This window comes from Sinohyriopsis cumingii, chromosome 16 (assembly GCF_028554795.1).
Source record: "Sinohyriopsis cumingii isolate HCF-2022 chromosome 16, ASM2855479v2, whole genome shotgun sequence".
Lineage (NCBI taxonomy): Eukaryota > Metazoa > Mollusca > Bivalvia > Unionida > Unionidae > Sinohyriopsis > Sinohyriopsis cumingii.
In genome coordinates, this window is record NC_142976.1 from 75,181,845 (window position 1) to 75,202,081 (window position 20,237).

Genomic DNA, 20,237 nt, shown 5'->3' on the forward strand with positions numbered 1-20,237 from the left:
TGGAACATTTAGTAACAATGACCTTTTATAAACCAGCCAAACCTCACCTATTTGCTTTGTCATTTTACTCAAAAGTCAAACTTCTGAAGTCAACCTTTCATTTTCTGTTTAGACTGGCTTTAATTCTTCTTTTTTTTTCTAATGAATGCTAGCAATGCAATATTCTTCACATGCCGCTGGTGAAATCTGAGATAAAGTATCAAAGATGTTCTTAGGGACATGAAGATATCATATCAACTGATTGACTCATTTAGTTCAGTGATACCTATCAATGATCACACAAGTTATACCTATTTAATGAAATTTTTTGCAATATATTTGTAGAAACCCAGAAGCATAATTATAATGATGGGTTGCATTTTATCCAGCGTGGTCTGATCAAGAATTGTATTTGTCTTACAAGGCAGTAGACAGTAGACAGTCGTAAGCTGTTGAGTGTTTTGATTTCCTGATTTGATCTTAATGCAATTGTCTTAGTCTACAGGTAAAAACACCATGATGACTAAAATGGTTAAAAGTACCAAGGACTCTATATATGTATTTTATAAATATATCTATTCAAAATGCGTAAAAAGAAATAGAACTCAGCAGACATTCCTTCATCATATTTATTCAAGGACAACATAACCTAACCATTCCCGATCTTAGCATGTATCAATACATATATCTAATCAGAAAAACACATAGGATGACCACTCAACGACAGTGTCAATGCTCATTCCTTCCTTCAACAAGACAACAGTTTACAAGCTTACCCTTTCTTAATTGCTCCATCCAGGCAGCACATTTTATATGAACACATGTGTCAATCCAGGGTGAAAAAACATTCTGTAGTGACAAGCATCCTACATCCACAACTATATATCCTGTAATTGAAAAGTGAATTTTGCGTAAATGAAAGATTCCTCACCACAACCCAAATGCCGCATATATTCCTAAAACTAAATAACCGTGTCTTCTAATACACATAATGATTAGTATTTATCTTGAATTCATAAACTCAGCATTCTTCTTTCCATCATCACCATCATCATATCATCATCTTCAGCATCTTCTTCTTCTTCTTCTTCTTCTTCTTATTATTATTATTATTATTTGCAGTGTCAAAATGAAATATGAGCAAGTCCTTGCTTCAAAACAAACTTTTCGTGAGTTTGTGCAGCGTTTGCAGCCGGAGAAAGCTCTGTAAGTGGTTAGTCTGTTGGTCAAGTATGTAACTTCTGTATATTATTATTTTATCTGATAAAAATTAAATGCTATTTGAATTAGACCCCAGCGATGGACTGGCTCAGGATACATGCTTTGTCAGTGTTGCAGAATTTATAAGGGAAGCCTCTGTGCAACAACTAACTGAAGGGGTCAAAATACTACTTAAATTCACGTTTTACTGTTCATTATCGATACTCGCAATTAGGGCGTGACCAAGATGGACTGGTTCAGGATATATGCTTCATCATTAAACAAGAGTTGAAGAGAACAAGCCGCTCTATAACAATTCTCAGAAATCGGACTATTTTATTTCAAAATTTGCTCGCCATTTGGTCTGATAATAACCCTTTGGAACCGTAACGTAATTCTATCATTTATGACTTGCTGCGTTTATCGCGATGTATTGCCACTCACCATTTTCTTGCTAAAGATCTAGAGCGTTTGTTTCCCAGACAATGGGAATTGTGAGCAAGATCTCAACAAAATATTGTAAAAAACCAAAATCACTTTATTTCAATATAATTGGCCTCCGGTCCACAGTATAATATTCTGTGGTATGATATATACTTTTGGAATGCTACATTTTTTTAACACAGCTGAGGTATACGTTCTTCATTTACATATGCACTTAATTCCAAATAGCAGCATTTTCATTATTCGGTTGGATATTAAAGAGCCTCTCTTATAGTAACAGGTCAGTACAAGTAATATTATAAATTCTACACGTTACTACATCACTGCCTGGCATAAGAGAGACACATTTATGTATGCTTGATTGTACATTACATTATATTCATTTGTTTTGGTATTGTCTTCTATTGCTAAATTCTGGGCAAACTCAAACAAAATAAAATTCATCCTCTATTAAATAAATATTTATTACCTTGCACAGTATACAAAATCTAAATGCTATATCAATTTTCTCTCCTTCCTGTTTCAATCATTAGTGTATGGCTTGAACACCTTACTTGCATTAATTGTGTTATTAAATTAAAATATTTATTACATGAGAGGTATTTTGTATGTTGTAGTAGGAATTTATAATGACTATATAGAGAAATGTTGAGGAATTAGTAATAGGCTCTGACCAGTTTTGAAATGCCATGTCTGAACCGTCTTCTACGTGAACTCCGAAATAGATCCCTTTCATTACCAACATCTTTTGTTCTTCAATATAACCAACCCCATATTAAAAGAGGATATAATTAATCTGCGTAGCCCATTCGACTCTACCAACTTCGTCTAGATTTATCAACATAATATAATACTGATGTGGATATGTATTATCCGATAATCGCTTAATTCTAATTCGTTAATCGCACAATTTGTATTCTAATATCTGATAATCGCATAATTTTAATTATGTTTACCGATAATGACACAATTGTAATTCTATTAGCAGATAATCACAGAATTGTAATCCAATAATTTATATCTTTTTACCCAAAATGAGGTAAAGAGAGGGAACCTACAACATTCCTCTATAGACGCCCAACCTGTATAATTTCGCCCAATTATTTGCAGTATCTTAAACAGAGAGATATCTCTTACTCAACTGAACCAGCACTTATTCAATATCTTTCGTGCATTACCCACATTTATGGTCCATAACATAATACTGGTTTAATCAATGAGTCAATTTTTTATATAAAAAAACAAACATTTTGACATCAAATTACCCGAGCAGCATTTAAAAATAAAATATTCGTGTCATAGGGTTTTAGGTTTCTGCTGTTAACATTTGTTTAGCCATAGACGATTTCAATTTCGGTGTAAAAAAAATAATCCCATACATTTATTATAAGGCACTATCTCTATCCGTTCTTCATCAAAATACCATATATCCATTCTTTTCACATACCTCCCCCACCATTCCTATAAACCACTATTTTGTTTTTTGTTGAGGTTATACCTCCATAGTGTTCTATTACAAAAGAGAGCACGATTGATATTGCTTGCAAATTTAGATCGGGCACTATCGAAAACGTTTGCTTGTTGACTTGAATCAGTAAAGATATGCAAAAGTGAAGCATCATTAAGTACAACATTAAATTCTCTTTGGAGGATGAAAAAGTACGGTTTAACAAAGAGTATTATGTAAATGTTTTTACAAGATTCGCCTACAAATTTCGCTAATTTATATAGGAACTACTATTTACTTGAATAACAATTTACCTCCTTTCAAATAGTGAAAAGAATGATGATGATGATGATGATGATGATGATAGCCCTCGGTCATTTGACTGCACATCGTATTGTTTATAACGCATGGATTGCGTAGAGGGGTGGATCTAAATTCAGGAAGCTTGAGTAACAGCAAATGTTTTGTCCTTCTTCTTACAGCGACTATGAATTGAAGCAATACTTCCATGATGTGTGCCCGAGTAAGACTGTGTCAGCCAAATTCTATAGTATTCCTTACCAAACAGGGTACAAATGTTGGACCATACAACCTGTATTGTACACCAAGTGCAGCGGGTAAGTGAAACAAATAAATACATACGTGAGTAGAGTACATATTAAGAGAACTCAGCCACTCATGTACAGTTTTGTTTCAACCATGCACCCAAAGTGTCATACGTTTTGAGTGTCTTAAACTTTTCAAACGCGCTTTCAAAAATATCGATTTCTCTGTTGAGCCTCAGTTCTGTGCTACAATACTCATAATACTGAACTGTTTTCTCTATAATGTATCTCCAGTCAAGAAGAAGAGGAATATTAAAATCATAAGAGATTCAAGTATTTAAAATCTATGACCTTATTGTCTGCCTTGCAAGCTTTTACACAAGGTCATGGAATAGCACAGCTAGGGTGCATGTATTGTGCTTAAATGCAAATTGTTGAACTTGATAGTTACAACACTAACCCTGGTATACTTAGATGCGTTAAATGACACTAGGAAATACAACATCCAGCTGTTGCATTATACAATGTTGAGCGACAATATTGCGCACAAAGTTTACTTAACACTGAGAACTATATCTGTTAAAAGAGTCATTATAGCCATATTTTTAATAATTGTTTTTATTGCTTGATGGCTTTATTAGCCTTCAGTTTTAATATATTTTCATCTCGCTAAATATTTGTGTAATGCCTTTGGATATGGAACATTGATCTCAGTTGCATAAGAAACGTATGTAGATGTAATTGTCGTTTCACAAATTAGGTTTAGAAATGTTATTTGAGTTTGTCGTTTCTTCAGCCAATATTGTGAAACCTCTATTTACACTCTTTCCACATTCACACGTAGCTTTTTGTTGATTTATATCTCCAATCTATTCACACCTTTCACTGTAATAATGTTTTATTCTCTGTGACTATACTGAGGATTGACATTTCTCGTATTTTTCCTGCATCAGGTTACATTGGTTGCATTAGTAGCAGTTTGCAGTTGGGTGTGTCTCGGTTGTGATTGTAACACGTATTTCTGTAACTTCGGCTAATGTACTCCTAATTTTCAAAAGACACATTTGAAAACAATTGCACATCTAAACTATGTATTACTGCAAGGTGAAAGGTACAGTGGATATTATTTGATCTATGTGCGGTAATAATTCTTCCCATTTCAACTTATTTTAGTTACTTTTGTGTCAAGTTTTGGTAACAAGATATGTTATGGTTGTGCTAAAAAAACTATATTGTAAAACTCTTGAGCATACAACATTTTAGTTTATAGTTGATAATACTACATTTAAATGTTAACAAGGCGTATATTTTCGCAAGATTGTATCAACAGTAAAGCAATTTTAATTTGCTTTTATTTTGTTCATACACAGACTTGTAGTTTTTTTATACTGTATTAGTTTTTCAGCCTTTATGTAATATGTGATTTGAATAGCTTTGAATCTCTGGCTCGGGAAATGGGGGTATGCGAGAAAGCGTGACATCAGCTGCCAGTCGGTGGGTGATTCTTCCCAGGGTTTTTTTCTGGGTTATTCCTCCACCAGCTATTCTTCCCGCCATACATAGCCTAGAAGAACACATGCGAGTGGGATAAAAAAAAATTGTTTGTGTATGCATTTTTCATTTCACTTCTTGAGACATATAATGTATCAACAAGCTAGGTATTTTCTACAGAACTCGTGCGGGTAGGCAGATGTTGAATAAGACCAGTACAACTAATGGAGGCTAGATTCCATATAGTTCATTGGTTTGCGTACCGGACTTGCATGCAGGTTCGAATCCTATAATTAAATCAGCGTTGATCAGTTAAAATGCCGTTTCCCTGGTCACTTTATTCTCCAAACGACACTTCTCTCTCTCTCTCTCTCTCTCTCTCTCTCTCTCTCTCTCTCTCACACACACACACACACACACACACACACACACTTCTATAATTTGTCTGAATCAACATCTGTGTTTGACTTAATTCTTCTACACTTTCAGAGCCACGTGTCAGAACTGGGATGGCGTACCCTGGGTTAGCGACCACAAGTTTCTTTGTAAGGAGAAGTATGTCTATGAGCATGTCTGGTCTTATTGTGTCAACGATAGACAAGAAAATTCCTTCGTGCTAATCAAGGTGAAGATTCCCAAATATTGCGCTTGTACTTTGGCAAAATGTTAGTCAAAATAGAATCCTTAATATGACTATAGGTTTTACTCAAGTGAATAAGAAAAAACTTGAAAATTAATCTCTGTCATGACATGCTATGTTTAAACATTGGATGTAATTGTGAACATTCTTGTAAACTCTTTTACTAATTTGTACCAGCATTAATAAATACAGAATTTTGCCCATACTCTGAATAAGCTCAAACGTTTCTTTTTTACCGTGCAAAAAGCAGAAATAACAATGGAGTAAAGCAATACATATGATACGGCATACTGCAAATCACAACCGCGCAAGTCCACTATATGAATAATGTGATTTTCAGGCCCTATATGCTTTGAAAACAATATCGATTTTCTAAAAGGCATGCATTTGTATTCTAATACATCTTGCTTTCCGTTACATTCAAAATATAGGCAACAAAAGACGATTGAAATGATTAGCAAACGCTGCCAACAACATTCACCACTGTCGTGTACCCGACTCACGATTTAGGACTAACATGTTCTAATATATATATATATATATATATATATATATATATATATATATATATATATATATATATATATATATATATATATATATATATATATATATATATATCAGTCCTTCTTTTGAACTCGTGTTCTAATTATACAACAGTTACGTTTATTGCCCCATATATTTGACAAATAATTATTGACACTCATCATTACAAAATATTGCATGAAATAGGTAATGTCATGATAGAAATGTTTGAATTCAGCATTGAAGAGACCACTGCAAAGCTCCTAATCGAATTTTCAATGAAAGACGGTGTGCCGAACTTTTGAACTTCGCTGAACTTGTACAGCGGGATTTGGAGAATCACACATATATATTCCCTGACACCTCACATTTTCCCGTAGATAAGTACTTTCTGTTATCTTACTTAAGATGCCGATTAATTAATCCGGCCACATCATTCTTTGGTTGGAACGTACAGGCTATGGTTGAAGGAAAGTCTTATGGAATCCCAGATCGCAGATAACAAATGCTTCCTATTGATATGTTCTTTCCTGGCGGTTTCAGCAATGCATCGTCATGATAAAGAAATAATGTTAAGCTAAATCAGCTGGGTTCAATCATACACCTGCACAATATTAATAAAATTGGTTTTTTGTTGATTAGTTTGTTTGCATGTTCTTTGGCTATGTTGATTGCATATGTTGCGAGAATGGCAGAACAACACATAACAATGTAATGAAAACTCGCGGGGAATAAACTTACATTGTATCGCCTCACATTAATGCATTGGTTATTCAATTAAATCCCTATTCTGTACGTTCGTAAACGCTTGGATTTTACCTTCTTTTAACTATTTTTTAAGTGTCTAAAACAAATGTGAAAACTCATGCTAGGGTAATTTTATCATTGTTCTACGTCAGTCTTTTTTTTCAACCAGTGCCACCTAACCTGTGATCTCATTCTAACAACATGTATACAATCTTCATGAGAAGAAAATATACAATATCACCACAAGAAGCTTAAGCAACACAATAGTTCCTAGCCGATACATTGATCTGGCAACAAAAAGTTTTAATAAAGAGGCGGATGCCTTTGTTAGAAATCTAAAAATTGTTTTTTTTATTTACGCTCATTTCACATTGTCAGAATCGAAACTGCACAGCATGTGTGTCATAAACTAATATCATGTGTTAGGAACTAGTTTTTGTTGTAAACAGTGTACGTTCATGTAGCAGACTCTAGAGCTTTTGATTAATCTTATTTGACGGTGGACGAACCAAACAAGCTGTTTGGTCCATTTGAAAGCAGAGATGATACAGTTGACGATGTGGATGAATTCATTGAATAGACCTTTCAACCAAGCAAACAAATGACCGTGATATATACAATATCCATAACAAATGTGAGACACGCAGCATTAAAAATAATATTCTGATCATTTAAATAGTTATTATTGGAGATATGATAACAACTATCCTCAAATCGATTGGTATAACCTAAGACCCGTGCTGTCAATGGTATATCAAAAAGAATAGAAAGGTAAATTAAGCCCAGTCTCTTTAAGAGGGATCCCGTTTTATAAGACAGTCAAAACACGAAATTCGAAAACATGCAACTGAAAGGAAAGTGATTTGATTGAAAACAAATATCATCATAGCATATAAGAGAAGACAAAGAAGTCTTATTTCCGCTTGCCAAATGGACCGTCACAAACCAGCTGCTCTGCATTTTCCCCTATTTCCTTTCTTTGAGACAATATTTGTGTTTGCAGTTGAAGCTATACAGGTCATGTAAACACCCGAGGTCCCTCCAACAGAGAGCATGTAAGTAACAGGGCACCACTATATGTCGTCTTTAGCTGGTAATAACAACGGCAATACATATACTTACCTTTTCGTATCTTGGATTCTTCAACGTGTACTTCTTAATTTGTTATGCTAATCATAATTACATGGGTTCAAACATTTATCCGCACATTGATAACTTATATTACTTTAACTGTATTTACACCAGAAATCCCATTTACCTTACTTCACTAAAAACGATATGCCCTAGCAAACAGTATTTATTCATGTTTCTTGTGTAGAGTTTCAGTTACAATAATTCATATTTTCCCACATTTTGATTCCAAAAAAGCAATGACAGAATAAACACACCGGTGCAGTAATATCAAGGATAGTCCCTCCAGTCGTCATGTGTACATTGTGTGAAATTGACCCAGCTACTAAATCCAGTCCAAAACAAATAGAAATTCAGTTCATCCGAAAACAAAATTCCTCCATTCCAGACCAACTGGAAAAGCTGTCTCGTTGCGCATTCATTCACAATATGACTCTGAATTTAAATTTTAAATAGACCCTATCGAGCTTTTTGAAACGAATGACTCATCATGTGATCAAGTTCAAAGGTCGCTGGGATGAGCTATTTGAGCACTAATACTATGAATGTAATGTGGATTTCCATATTGCATACAAAAGCATAAGCGTAATTGGTCTATGTTCACCGTACTTGCACTGTGAAAGCTGAAGGAACTAAAATAGCAGCATTGTGAACATGTAAATTCCAGAAAATTTACCATATACAGGAGGTAACTTTTAACAGCCTTCTTCTTAAAAAAAAAAGGAAGAATGTTTGAGTTAATTCACCTTAGCAAGAGGTAGCTCATTTAGTTTACAAATATAGTAATATAACTTGGGATCTATAAGACTAAGTTAAAAGACCTTAACAATTAAACAAAGGTTACTCATCACCACTCTCACTGCAACCTGAAAACAAAATAGATTTTTGTTTGTACATTTCAATGTAAGAGGGCGTGAATATTTCTTTTAACATTTGATTTTTTGAAGAAGTGCAGTTTTCAGTGCATATTATCAGTGTTAACAAAAAATATCATTAACTAACAAATAGTGTTTCCATTTCTGGAAGTCGACCGAATGCGTAAAGAACTGTAGCGGCCACAATACTCTGCCTTCAGTTACGTTTACATTTTTGCAGTTTCCAATCAAAGGAATTACATATTAAAATATTGTTTTGCACTATTTAATAAAATAATTTAGACTTGACGAGAAATGTACATCAAAATGTTTGGACTGGAATGGTGTAACTAGAAAATACAGCTGTTTCATTATATGCAATTGGATCAAAAATGATATGCTAAAAAATTCTTTTTAAATGATATGATACACATGTTGTCCCATTTTGAGATTAAATATATGTCGAGTCTCTTTAACAAAATCAAAAGTAATTTAATTTTGTTCAATGTATTTACAACATTTTCACCAAAGAGAGTACAAGTATATTACGGATTAAAGTAGTCCAAAATCGTATGTTGGCAAGCATTATTTTAAAAATCCTCTTTGGCCCTCTTTGACTATGTTACCCATCTGTACTGTACGGCTCAATATTTGTGTATTATTCTGTTTGGATGAACAACATACGCACTGAGAGTTAATGTTTAGTATTGCCCAGTATAAACTATACCTCATAAACGCGTGGTGATGTGTTATATCATATCTGTTTGTAATTTGATCTATACTTAAAGCATAATTCCCCATTCTTCTATTCAAGGTCTAAAATATTAGAAAAGTGAACATTGAATAACATATGTGCTCAGATATTAAGAAACAATCAAAATCAATAAATATATAAAAATACACAGTTTGAAAAGACCTGAAATAAAACACTGAATTAGTATAACAAATGTCTACCATAAAAATGATACTATTTATGTAACACAGGATTCAAAAGCAAATATTTTAGCTTATGTATGATAAACGTTATTGCTAAAGGGAAAGAGACTTTTGTAGTATTTCACTACCACAAACATCTAAGCACATCCACCACATCGCCAAAACATTGATTATAAAACCGGTCTAAACTTGTTTACATGACCTGCAAAACGATTGTGGTCTTGTACATACGTATAAGCTTAACATTTTATTTATTACGTGAATTATGTATAAGTGCTAGGAAGGACTTTTCACGTAAACTAAAAATAAAACAAATGAAAGAAAGTGTGTGTGTGTGATTTGGATTTGTAACGTAGCTTTTAACAATGTTTCAGTCATATCGCTACGATGTCTGCAGTGTGGCAGTTTATAGTAATGTCTAGCACTGGGGCATCATGCCGCACACATGTGACATGATGTCCCACAAAGACACATTATCCTGACACCGGGCCGATCAGTCCTAACACTAACCTCTTAATGCTGGGCGCCAAGCGATGCAGCTGTTAGTACCATTTTGTAAGTCTTTGGTATGACTCGGCCGGGGATTGAACCCACGACCTCCCGCATCCGAGGAGGACGCTCTAATAACTAGGCTACCGGAGCGATTAATGTAAGAAAGGATTATAGAACTAAATGATGGTGATGAAAGACATGGTACTAGAAATGAAGGCTAGACAGAACGGATTTGTTTTGAAAATAATACTGAATCGTGATTGAAGCGCATTACGCCAATAGTCGATATACACGTTTCGCGTGTTAATACTGCTGTATACTTTATAATTTCGTTTACGAAAAACAAAACAAAAGGAGAAGTTTATTGAATGTATAGACACTATTTATTTAAAATATTTTTTCCATTAAAAATGTCTAATTTACACTACTTGCAAAACACATTGATGAATAAAACCAATGTCACAGAAATTTCAGAACGGAATGAAGCTTTAAGTAGAAATGATCTAAACAAGTCATCAGTATACTTATAAATGTAGCAATACCAATTTGATGTATTGGAAAGCATTGAAATGTTTCCAAGTTTTCAGGATATTTCCAAACCAAAGGCAGCCACGGCCTGTACGTCAATCCCACCCCGTTAACCTCTTCACCTCAAGACGTATCCACGTACCACTCAACATTACTACTTGACCAGATATACACAAAAAGCTAATCAAATAAAGACTTTAACACTGAGTTTATTATAGGGTGTGGACGATCGGACATATAGACATGGACATCAAATTCATTCATATGCATAGCTTCCTTCAAAGCCGGCTAGACAAATGTAAACAAGAAAACAAATGTATTTTTATTGCACAAATATATCCACACATTTAGCAAAGAAAGTTTCAGTATGTTTGTTTTGCGGCATAAAAGTATTGACAAGCTTCTTTCTATTGTTTCTTAAAGTACTCCCCTTGGAATCCGTTGTTCCGAATTTCTGAAACATACAAGGAGAAAGAAGACAATATCCTTCTATTTTTGCACCAACTCACATCACCTCCGAAGTTTCGACAAAATTTTTCAGCAGCGTAGAAAAGAGATATCATGCAAAGCTTCTTTTGGAAAATGTTTTTTTTTAAGACTACTTAACTTTCAGGCGAATGAATACAAAGTAAAACCTGATTGTGAAACTTAACCGAATACATATTTAGCCAGCAAATTATTTATATCTTACAAGAGCCGTCTAGAGATAATGTATCCCAGGTTGCTATCTTATGTGAAGTTTCCTTTTGAAAAAAAAATATAAACACACCGCATCTCTCATATTGTACACGAATTCTGCTAGAAAGTTCTATGGCTCAGCAAAATTAGTTTATAGCTATTTATGGCTACTTTCGTTCTTCGGTAACATTATAATCACTGAATAACAAATGTTCAGTATCAAAAGCACACTTGGCTACTTTATTGTGTGTTCTTCTCTTCTCTCCCTTAACGCTTAATATGAGGGGCCCCGGTGGTCTAAAGCGCTCTTCGTTACGGATCACTACCATCTCAATCTCACCTTTGTCTGCGTGGGTTTGAGTATAGGATTCGGCCAATGTGGATATGCGAGAAAGCTTGCCAATAGCTTCTCGTGTGTTGGTGGTTCTTCCCGGGATTTTCTCTGGTTCTTTATCCACCATTAATACTGGCCCACATGCATAGCCTATCGTGAGCTGAAAAATGGCGTTAAACCCTACAACAACAACTTAATCTGACATTGTCAGAATTGTGCAAGCATTTATCCATACTGCACTGGGTCATACTGAACAATACGTGTATCTAATGGTATCATATGTTTGGAAGAACTGTTTTATTTAAAAGAAACAATAAACGCTCATATAGATGACGTCAAAATTTCTTTTTATTAGATTTGTATGTGGATAAACTAAACAAGCTGTTGCATCAATTTTAAAGTAGAGAAGATAAAGTTGACAATGTGGATGAGTTCATTTATTCACAAAAGACACTTCCAACAAAGCAAACGACTGAACGTGATATCAGCATTATCCGGCGATGGCTTTATGAAAACAAACGTGAGACATGCGTTATTAATAATACCGGTTTGAAAATACCGGTTTGATCATATAGACTCTTATTTAGGGGAAATGTTTATAGCGATTCTCAAATTTAATGGTTTAGACTATGAGCAGTGATCTCTAGGGTCTTTAATAATAGCACGGAAAGGCATATTAAGGCCAAGGGATATACCGTCTCCCTCATCGACGAAAAAGTTTACAAATCAGTCCAAGTACAAAATTTTAACCAAAATACATGTGACCAGGGTTTGTTGTAGCAGGAACACTAAAGCCAATAGGCCATGATGAAGAGAAGCTTTTTTCCTATGGCGAAATGAATTGTCATACCCCGACTACATTGCGAATGTCCCCGTTTTACTTTTGGGAAATTATTTTGATTTATAGTACAAGTCAAACATGTCATGTAAATAGATGAGGTCCCTCCTACAGTGATTATGCAAGTGACAGGGCATGCAAATATGTCATTTCTGCACGTTGAAGTTAATCAAAATTTACTTTCCTAGTTATGTCTGCTAATCAGAATGTCATGGTTTCCAAAAATATTGCAATGTACGTATATAATATTCAAAAAGAGAATGTACTCATACCAAAATGAAATGCAGTTGATATTCTCTAACAAGCAATATTTAATCTTATGTAATCCGGAAAGGTTCAGTCAAAAGAGGCCATATTATTCCACCTTATGCTTCCAAACAATCAATGACAGAACATAAAACACATGTTGCTGCATAAAAGATAATCCCCCCTGCCACATATAACATCGTACGGACATGACCCAGCTAATAACTCCAGCATATCACAACTTGGAAAGCAGAATTTATTAGATTGACAGAAAAACAGCATCCATTCATCCATCCAGTCTGAACTGGGAACGTTGTTTCATTGCAGTCTATCGGAATATAACTATAAATTTCAGTTTTAATTAGAGCGAATTAGATTTGCGAATCGTTTTTGAAACGAAAAGCTAGCATAACGGTACGTTTGTATTAATTTTACTATGATTTTGTTTTCTTTGGAAGATAGCATAAATTTGTTTACCTTGTTTCTCACTGTGTTCTTTTTATTATTCAGCCTTAGGCAGAAAATAAAATATAGTATATACTATAAAGGGTATTAAATTTGTATAGGAATACATGAATTTTGTTCTTGACTTAAACTGCAATTCAAACAACGTAAACTATCGCTATGACAAACACGTTTATGTTTACCATTCAACAGCAATCGCATATAACAATGGTTTGTTGGTTATGTTGAGAAAACAATTTTTTATATATATAAAAAAATGAATTATTGAAACCGAGCAATAAGCCGATCGATGAGGAAAGCGACGGCTATATCACCCATATCAGTGGTGAGGTTGTGATAAAAGATAAAAAAGTGCATATATCGTATTCTACATCTCACCCTTTCCAGACCAGTGGACCAATATTGGGATTTATGCGTTTGAAATCTTTTCGAAGTTTATTTGGTAATGAAGCCTTTATAGCTCATTTGGTATAGCATGTCACGTTTAATACTATGGTATAGCATGTGAGGTTTAATACTATGGTATAGCATTTGACGTTTAATAATTATAGGTTACTGCATTTGTATGGGAAAATATGAACGAGGTTTTAGATAGAATACTGCACGACCATGGGAGTGCAGTATATCCTTCCGACAAAACGAGTTCATATTTTCCAATACAAATGCAGTAACCTTTTAATTATATGCTCATTATTTTAATTCTACCAAAGGCTTAATTATATAAACAATATACACTACAATAAACAACGTAAATGAATGTATGCCGCATGCCAAACTAAATACACAAGCGCATATTCATCATTATACAAATCAACATTATTACTGCGCACATAACTGCGCCCAGATAAATTTGAACTTAGTCGCGCGCTCGACATAATTTTCGAAAGAAAATGGCGTGTCTAGTTAAAATTGAAATTTTGAGTCATATTGTGAATAAATGTGCATTGCAACAAACAACTTTTCTATTTGACCTGGAATGAATAGATTTTGGTATTTTTCTCGATTCTAGGAAATTTCGTGATTATGGACTGGATTTGTATGTGACAATTCCACGTGAAATACATCAGATTAAAGAAGCTAGGGAAAAGCGTGTTGACATTTGCAAATGTGTTTCTGTTTCTGTCATTGAATGTTTGAAATCATAATGTGGGAAAAATATGAATTCTTTCAATTGCAATTATGAGAAAGACGCTATGGAATTTAATGCTTATTTCATTTTGAGTGCAGTAAGGAGGGTGTAATTGCACTTATCATCGAAATTACAGTACAATATCGAAATGTGTAATCCAGATTGAGAACATATGACATGACTCTTGTAATTCGGATTTGCTGAATTAAGAAAATACATTTTGAGGAAATTCAGGATGTAAAACTGTAAGTATATTTTATTTTTCCATTCTTATCACCAGCTAAAGAAGAGAGTATATGACTTGTCACTTGTATGTTATTTGTAAGGACCTTATCTTGCGTCTTTTATATAATGTAGCTAGCCTAAATCCGAAACATTTTATCAACGCGGAATGTGCCAAAGCAGCTGGTATGTGGTAGTCCACGAAACATCTGATTTTGTTCATTCAGAAACAAATTTAAACAACCACAACGTAAAGAGCATACGCGAGTGTATATGATTTGTGTACAAATCAAAAGTGCTGGAGTCTGCGTCCATTGTTTGTTTACAATAGAAAGTAGTTTCTTTATGCACGTGAATGCTATATGTGTGTTGTCGCGAGGGTTCAATATCGGGTAATATTGCACCATTCTGACAATGTAAAATTAACGGGGGAAAAATGAGCATATAATAATATGGTATAGAATGTGACGTTTAATGCTATGGTATAGCATGTGACGTTTAATGCTATGGTATAGCATGTGACGTTTAATACTATGGTATAGCATGTGACGTTTAATGCTATGGTATATCATGTTATGTTTAATACTATGATCGCGAGTTTGAAATCCTGGTCAGCGTTTGTAGCATGCCTTTATGAGTTTTCTTAGGCGAAGCACTCAGCGAACACTTGTCTTAGTAATATGTAGCCAGTAATGTTTTGAAATAGGCCTTAAAAGCTACCAAACCAACAAGTGCCAATGAGCACATACATTTCAGTTTCTTCTCTTCCTGGCTGAATCTTTACTTTCGAATGCAAGCATTTAACGCGTATATCTAAAGGTACTTTCTATATATCTAGTTAATTACAATTTGTCTCAATCAACGCACATTAATTAAAATTTATGAATCTTTTATGCAACTAATTCTCTGTAATGCTAGGACAGAAAGTTACTTAACCATATCCAGAGATTATATTGGTAGCTAGCATTCTAGAAATAAAGGAACTTGTAGTAGATATTAACTGAACATCAGAGTTTAGGAGAATAATATTTTATACTTTTCGGTTTGTAACAGGAAATGAATTATGTTGCCTCACTTTCCAAAAATAAAGCAAAACCAAGCAAAACAATTAATCCAAGGTTTGTTTATTAATCATGCTAATCCGCAAATAAAACATTTTGACTAAAACTGAAGAGAGAAACAATATTTTTGATAAAGATTATTGATCTCATTTTCATAAATATGTTTCTTTAATTCTTTCTGACATGGTCCTGACATACAAATGTAGTAGATTGGTAGATTTCTGTTGCTGCCATTCTCAAATTAAATTCGAATGGCTTCCAGAACGTCCCAACTTGTTAAACCTACATACAGTTTTAGCATTAGATTAACCATTTCTCCTATCAAATGTAAAAAATGGTGTTATAGCATGCGAAACAAACTATAATTTACATTTCATCTACTGCCAGTAAAATAAGTAGCACGTTTATTGTGAGTCACAAATTTAGGATAGCCACAAGTCTCAAACGTTTTCTTTGGGATTCATACAAGATTTATAGCGGATTAAGTTTGCCTTCTCGCATTGAATCCACACAACCGGTGTCCCGAAACTGATTTTATTAATTGCCCCATGCTGTCATTATGATGTAAAACGCAAGAAAATGTTTTCATCCGAGAGTTATTTTCTCATAGACCTTTTCTTATCACACGACCTCCGTTTGATGCTAGTGTGCCGCACCATACAACCTAAAGCTTAGGGGACACAAGAAGGTTTGGCTGGGATGTAGTTATATATTATTAACGGACGTAATCAGGTTTCAGAGTATATTACTGGTAGACAAGGGGACGGTGAAGGGCTTTTGCTTTTTATCTTTATTTCTACAATCACACGCTCTTATATTTACCTAGATGTAATATGCAATGGATGCATTAAGATGGATTTTGTGGCATGATATTTTACTTCTATACAGGGCACATACATATTAATTAAGTATGACATACTTCAATAATCATGAGTACTCGCTTTCATTGAATACGTACCTGCCCCTGAAAAGGGTCGTTTTGATGAGTGCTGTGTAGACAAATCTAGATACCTAATGGCCACATATCACTGTGCGACAATGTAAACTCCTCATGAACAATGATCCATATTCCAAAACGTTCTTTAATCATCTTTGTCTCCCAACGACCGCTACCACTCGACCAATGTCTTCAACAGTTCAACTGGATTTATATGATTTAACTCGCATTGATTTTATTCCATCGCAGGAATTACCAGGTATCATCGACAGCACCATTGTAAGAATACGTTGGCTTTAAAATGAGATGAAATGAAGTGTTGTTCAAAAATTTGCAAATACAGAATGAAACAGCTTTAAACATCAACAAGAAGAGACGAAGAAAAGAGAAATGAAGACCGTGACTGTCAGTGATGAGATGATTGATAGAGGAGTGCTATTGACTTGGAAACTATGGTCGTATTACAACAAATCATAGATAGATGTCAAGAGATGAGAGTTTTATATGAATCAATTTTGACAAAGCCCAACGGGTGGAAATCTGCATCTGGAAATCAAGGATCAATGGCAACAACAACACAAAGGACGAGAACGTCGAGAACAGCGACTGCTCAACTTAGGAAGGATAGGAACACAAACTGTTCAGTAACCTAATTGATGGAAAATCCATGAGTATTTTTATTTCCTTTATTAGACCACACCTAAAAGGTTCCTGTTCGGGTCACCTGGCTATCTTAGGAAAGAGTTATTAATTATTTATTGCCAACCACCAAACCAGAGACGTAAAGGTATAAAAAGAAACTTTACATTTTCTTGCCTAAACTACAAAAAATATGCGCCCATTATTTACGTGAAAAAGAATAGAAACTAAACAAATCAAATCCGTTTCTTCATCACTTACTCTTTATTTTATTTCTGGTAATAAGAGTAACAATGAAATAAAAAAAAATCAAATTACAATGTCCGATTGTTTTTATCATTATTTTCACATGTTTGATGATGTCTTGTCTACGTCTTTATTTGAATTTCTTTGAGGGAGTTGCATCCTTTTCTTCTTCTTTCAAAAGTTCCTCTTTATCGTTCTTCTCACATATATTTAATTGTTTTGTTTTTCTTTTTCGCTGCTTCGTTTTTGCCATCTGGACAGTTTAAGGATCATTGCCATTGCATGTGACTTACAAAGCATTCAATTTACTATTGTCAAGGAATTGGATTGCATGTGTTAGCTGATGATCGTTATTGTCTTTGATGTTGCAGACATTCTGATTCCAAGTACCCCATCTCTTGCCATACACGAAAAGTGTCTTCACTTTTGTCTCGGTAGATATTTGAAGCCTATATCTTATAGGCATCGTGTGAGTTTGAAGCACTTCTGTCAAATCACACTAGATGCTTCATCGTGTGTTGCTTTTGTGTATTCACTCCTTTAATGTCTAAATATCAATGAATAAGACACCGTTTGACCTCAGGTATATCATAGAGCGTGCTTGTGTGTGTGCACGAGAGAGAGAGAGAGAGAGAGAGAGAGAGAGAGAGAGAGAGAGAGAGAGAGCGTGTAAATTAAATTAATGAATGAATAGTTTCGAGCAAGAGTGATCATGTTACGTGCCCAAAACTCTATTATCCAGTCAGGAATTTTAGTGATGGCCATGACACAAGCGTTCTGTGGCGTTCAACAAGATAGGAGCGGTATTGGCACAACTGTTACTTAGCGATTTAGATGATGATATGGTCTACCCAAATGCATCGTCAGGAACGATTGAGGAAAGACCATTCAAGAGTGAAAGTTGACCCATATCACCCGAAGATTAGTTCTGACTTAGGGAAAATATCGAAACTGTCCCACTTATCACAAGCAAGATAATATAAAACCTTATTTTCAAGAAAATAAATTGAGAATTTTATTTAAACCGAGGCCTGGTTTACCTCACCTTTTCTTTGGAAACGGTACATATGTTTTTGACGTGACCCTTTAATTTACGTCAGTATATTCACATTATGAAAAATTAAGTAGTTCTGTTCTGGAGCCATTGTCAGTCGTTTAATAAAATGAAATAGTATATTTGTTCATAAAACTGTAGGCTAAATTGAGTTGGTATTTATGCATGCATATATCTTTTGGTGACTATTTACATGATTCATTTTCTCTAACGCAGCTAATTACAAAGTTATAGACGCTTCTCCTCCAATAATTTTGCTAAATCAATCTTATATTTATTTGAACAAATTGATGAGTATGTTAACAGTGTTTACAATATCACTTAAGAAATGGAAAACTATTACATCCATATTCACAAATGGACGCAGAGGTTTTGATAGCGATATCGATTAAAATGTATTTTTTAACATCTGATGTGAGGAAAGGATTGTACAAACATAAAACAAACAATTATTGCGAATGCAAACTGATTTGTTTATTTCTCGAACGCTAACATTCTCCCGCTTTTATCTCCCTATATAAATTGGTTTGCCCATTTTCTATAGCTAATTTGAGCGTCATTGTTTGTTTCTCTATGCTATTTGGAGACCATGTTTGTCAATCTTACAACTACTGGCAAAAACATGTCTGTAACATAATTTTATCATAATATTTGTTGTTTGCGTTTCATAAGCAAATATCGCTAATTGGCAAGGTATTCGTAGTTTGAGGCTATAGAGATTCCAAAATAGTGATTACGTTAGGAAGAAAAGGATTATAAAAATACAAGAAATATTTCACGTAAGTACTCAGATATTCTGATATACAGAAGCAAGTGCTTGCTCAGATCAGTCTTACAGAAAATTAACCACAAGGAAAGCAACTGTGAAAGATGGCTCCAAATTAGTTTATGCTAGATGATTACAATTAGGAAGAATTGGCATAAAAAAAACAACCAAGTTAATGGAATCAATCTATGTACATGAACAAAAGGGAAGAAGGAAGAGATAAGCTTCAACGGATTCTTAGAGCAACATAAATATTGACGAAGATATACGATAGGCAAATAAGCAATTCTTCTAGACAGACCGTTCTACTTTCTGAAAAAGAAATACACGCAAACACGTGCAGGGTGTGGAGGAGATATCTATTTTCGTCACATAATCGTGCACACATTTGTCTCCTCTCCATTTCCTTACTTTGGTATATTTCTGCACAAATTCTATGACGTTAATAGAGGATACTGAATGATGCAAAACCATAGCCCAATAAGAAAGTTTGAAATACAGGTCAATTTTCTTCATACCTATGAATTTGTTGTAACCTTGAAGCTACTTTACTCCAATAAAAATCTACAGACGCGTAGCCACAAATGGTGGGAATGGCAAATTTAGCATTCAGACTTTTTCTGTCCCATAATAGTTTCATAAATAAGAGTAGATGCCCATAGC

At 34.3% G+C, this 20,237-nt stretch overlaps 1 protein-coding gene across 1 annotated transcript; it reads left to right on the forward strand.

The window, feature by feature from the left end:
- The first annotated feature begins 1,105 nt into the window (after positions 1–1,105).
- LOC149780804 (uncharacterized) lies at positions 1,106–5,951 on the forward strand. The gene is made up of 3 exons (XM_089936421.1): positions 1,106–1,185; positions 3,553–3,687; positions 5,596–5,951. Exons 1-3 carry the CDS (start codon positions 1,109–1,111, stop codon positions 5,774–5,776), a joined length of 393 nt encoding a protein of 130 aa, XP_089792547.1. The 5' UTR covers positions 1,106–1,108; the 3' UTR covers positions 5,777–5,951.
- Positions 5,952–20,237: the final 14,286 nt, after the last annotated feature.

What these genes read in the sequence shown, in the direction of transcription:
- LOC149780804 (XM_089936421.1), top strand. Translation starts at nt 1,109, where the DNA reads ATGAAATATGAGCAAGTCCTTGCTTCAAAACAAACTTTTCGTGAGTTT. An exon ending in TTGCAGCCGGAGAAAGCTCT is followed by an intron (nt 1,186 to 3,552) that starts GTAAGTGGTTAG and finishes TTCTTCTTACAG; the next exon opens with CGACTATGAATTGAAGCAAT. An exon ending in TTGTACACCAAGTGCAGCGG is followed by an intron (nt 3,688 to 5,595) that starts GTAAGTGAAACA and finishes CTACACTTTCAG; the next exon opens with AGCCACGTGTCAGAACTGGG.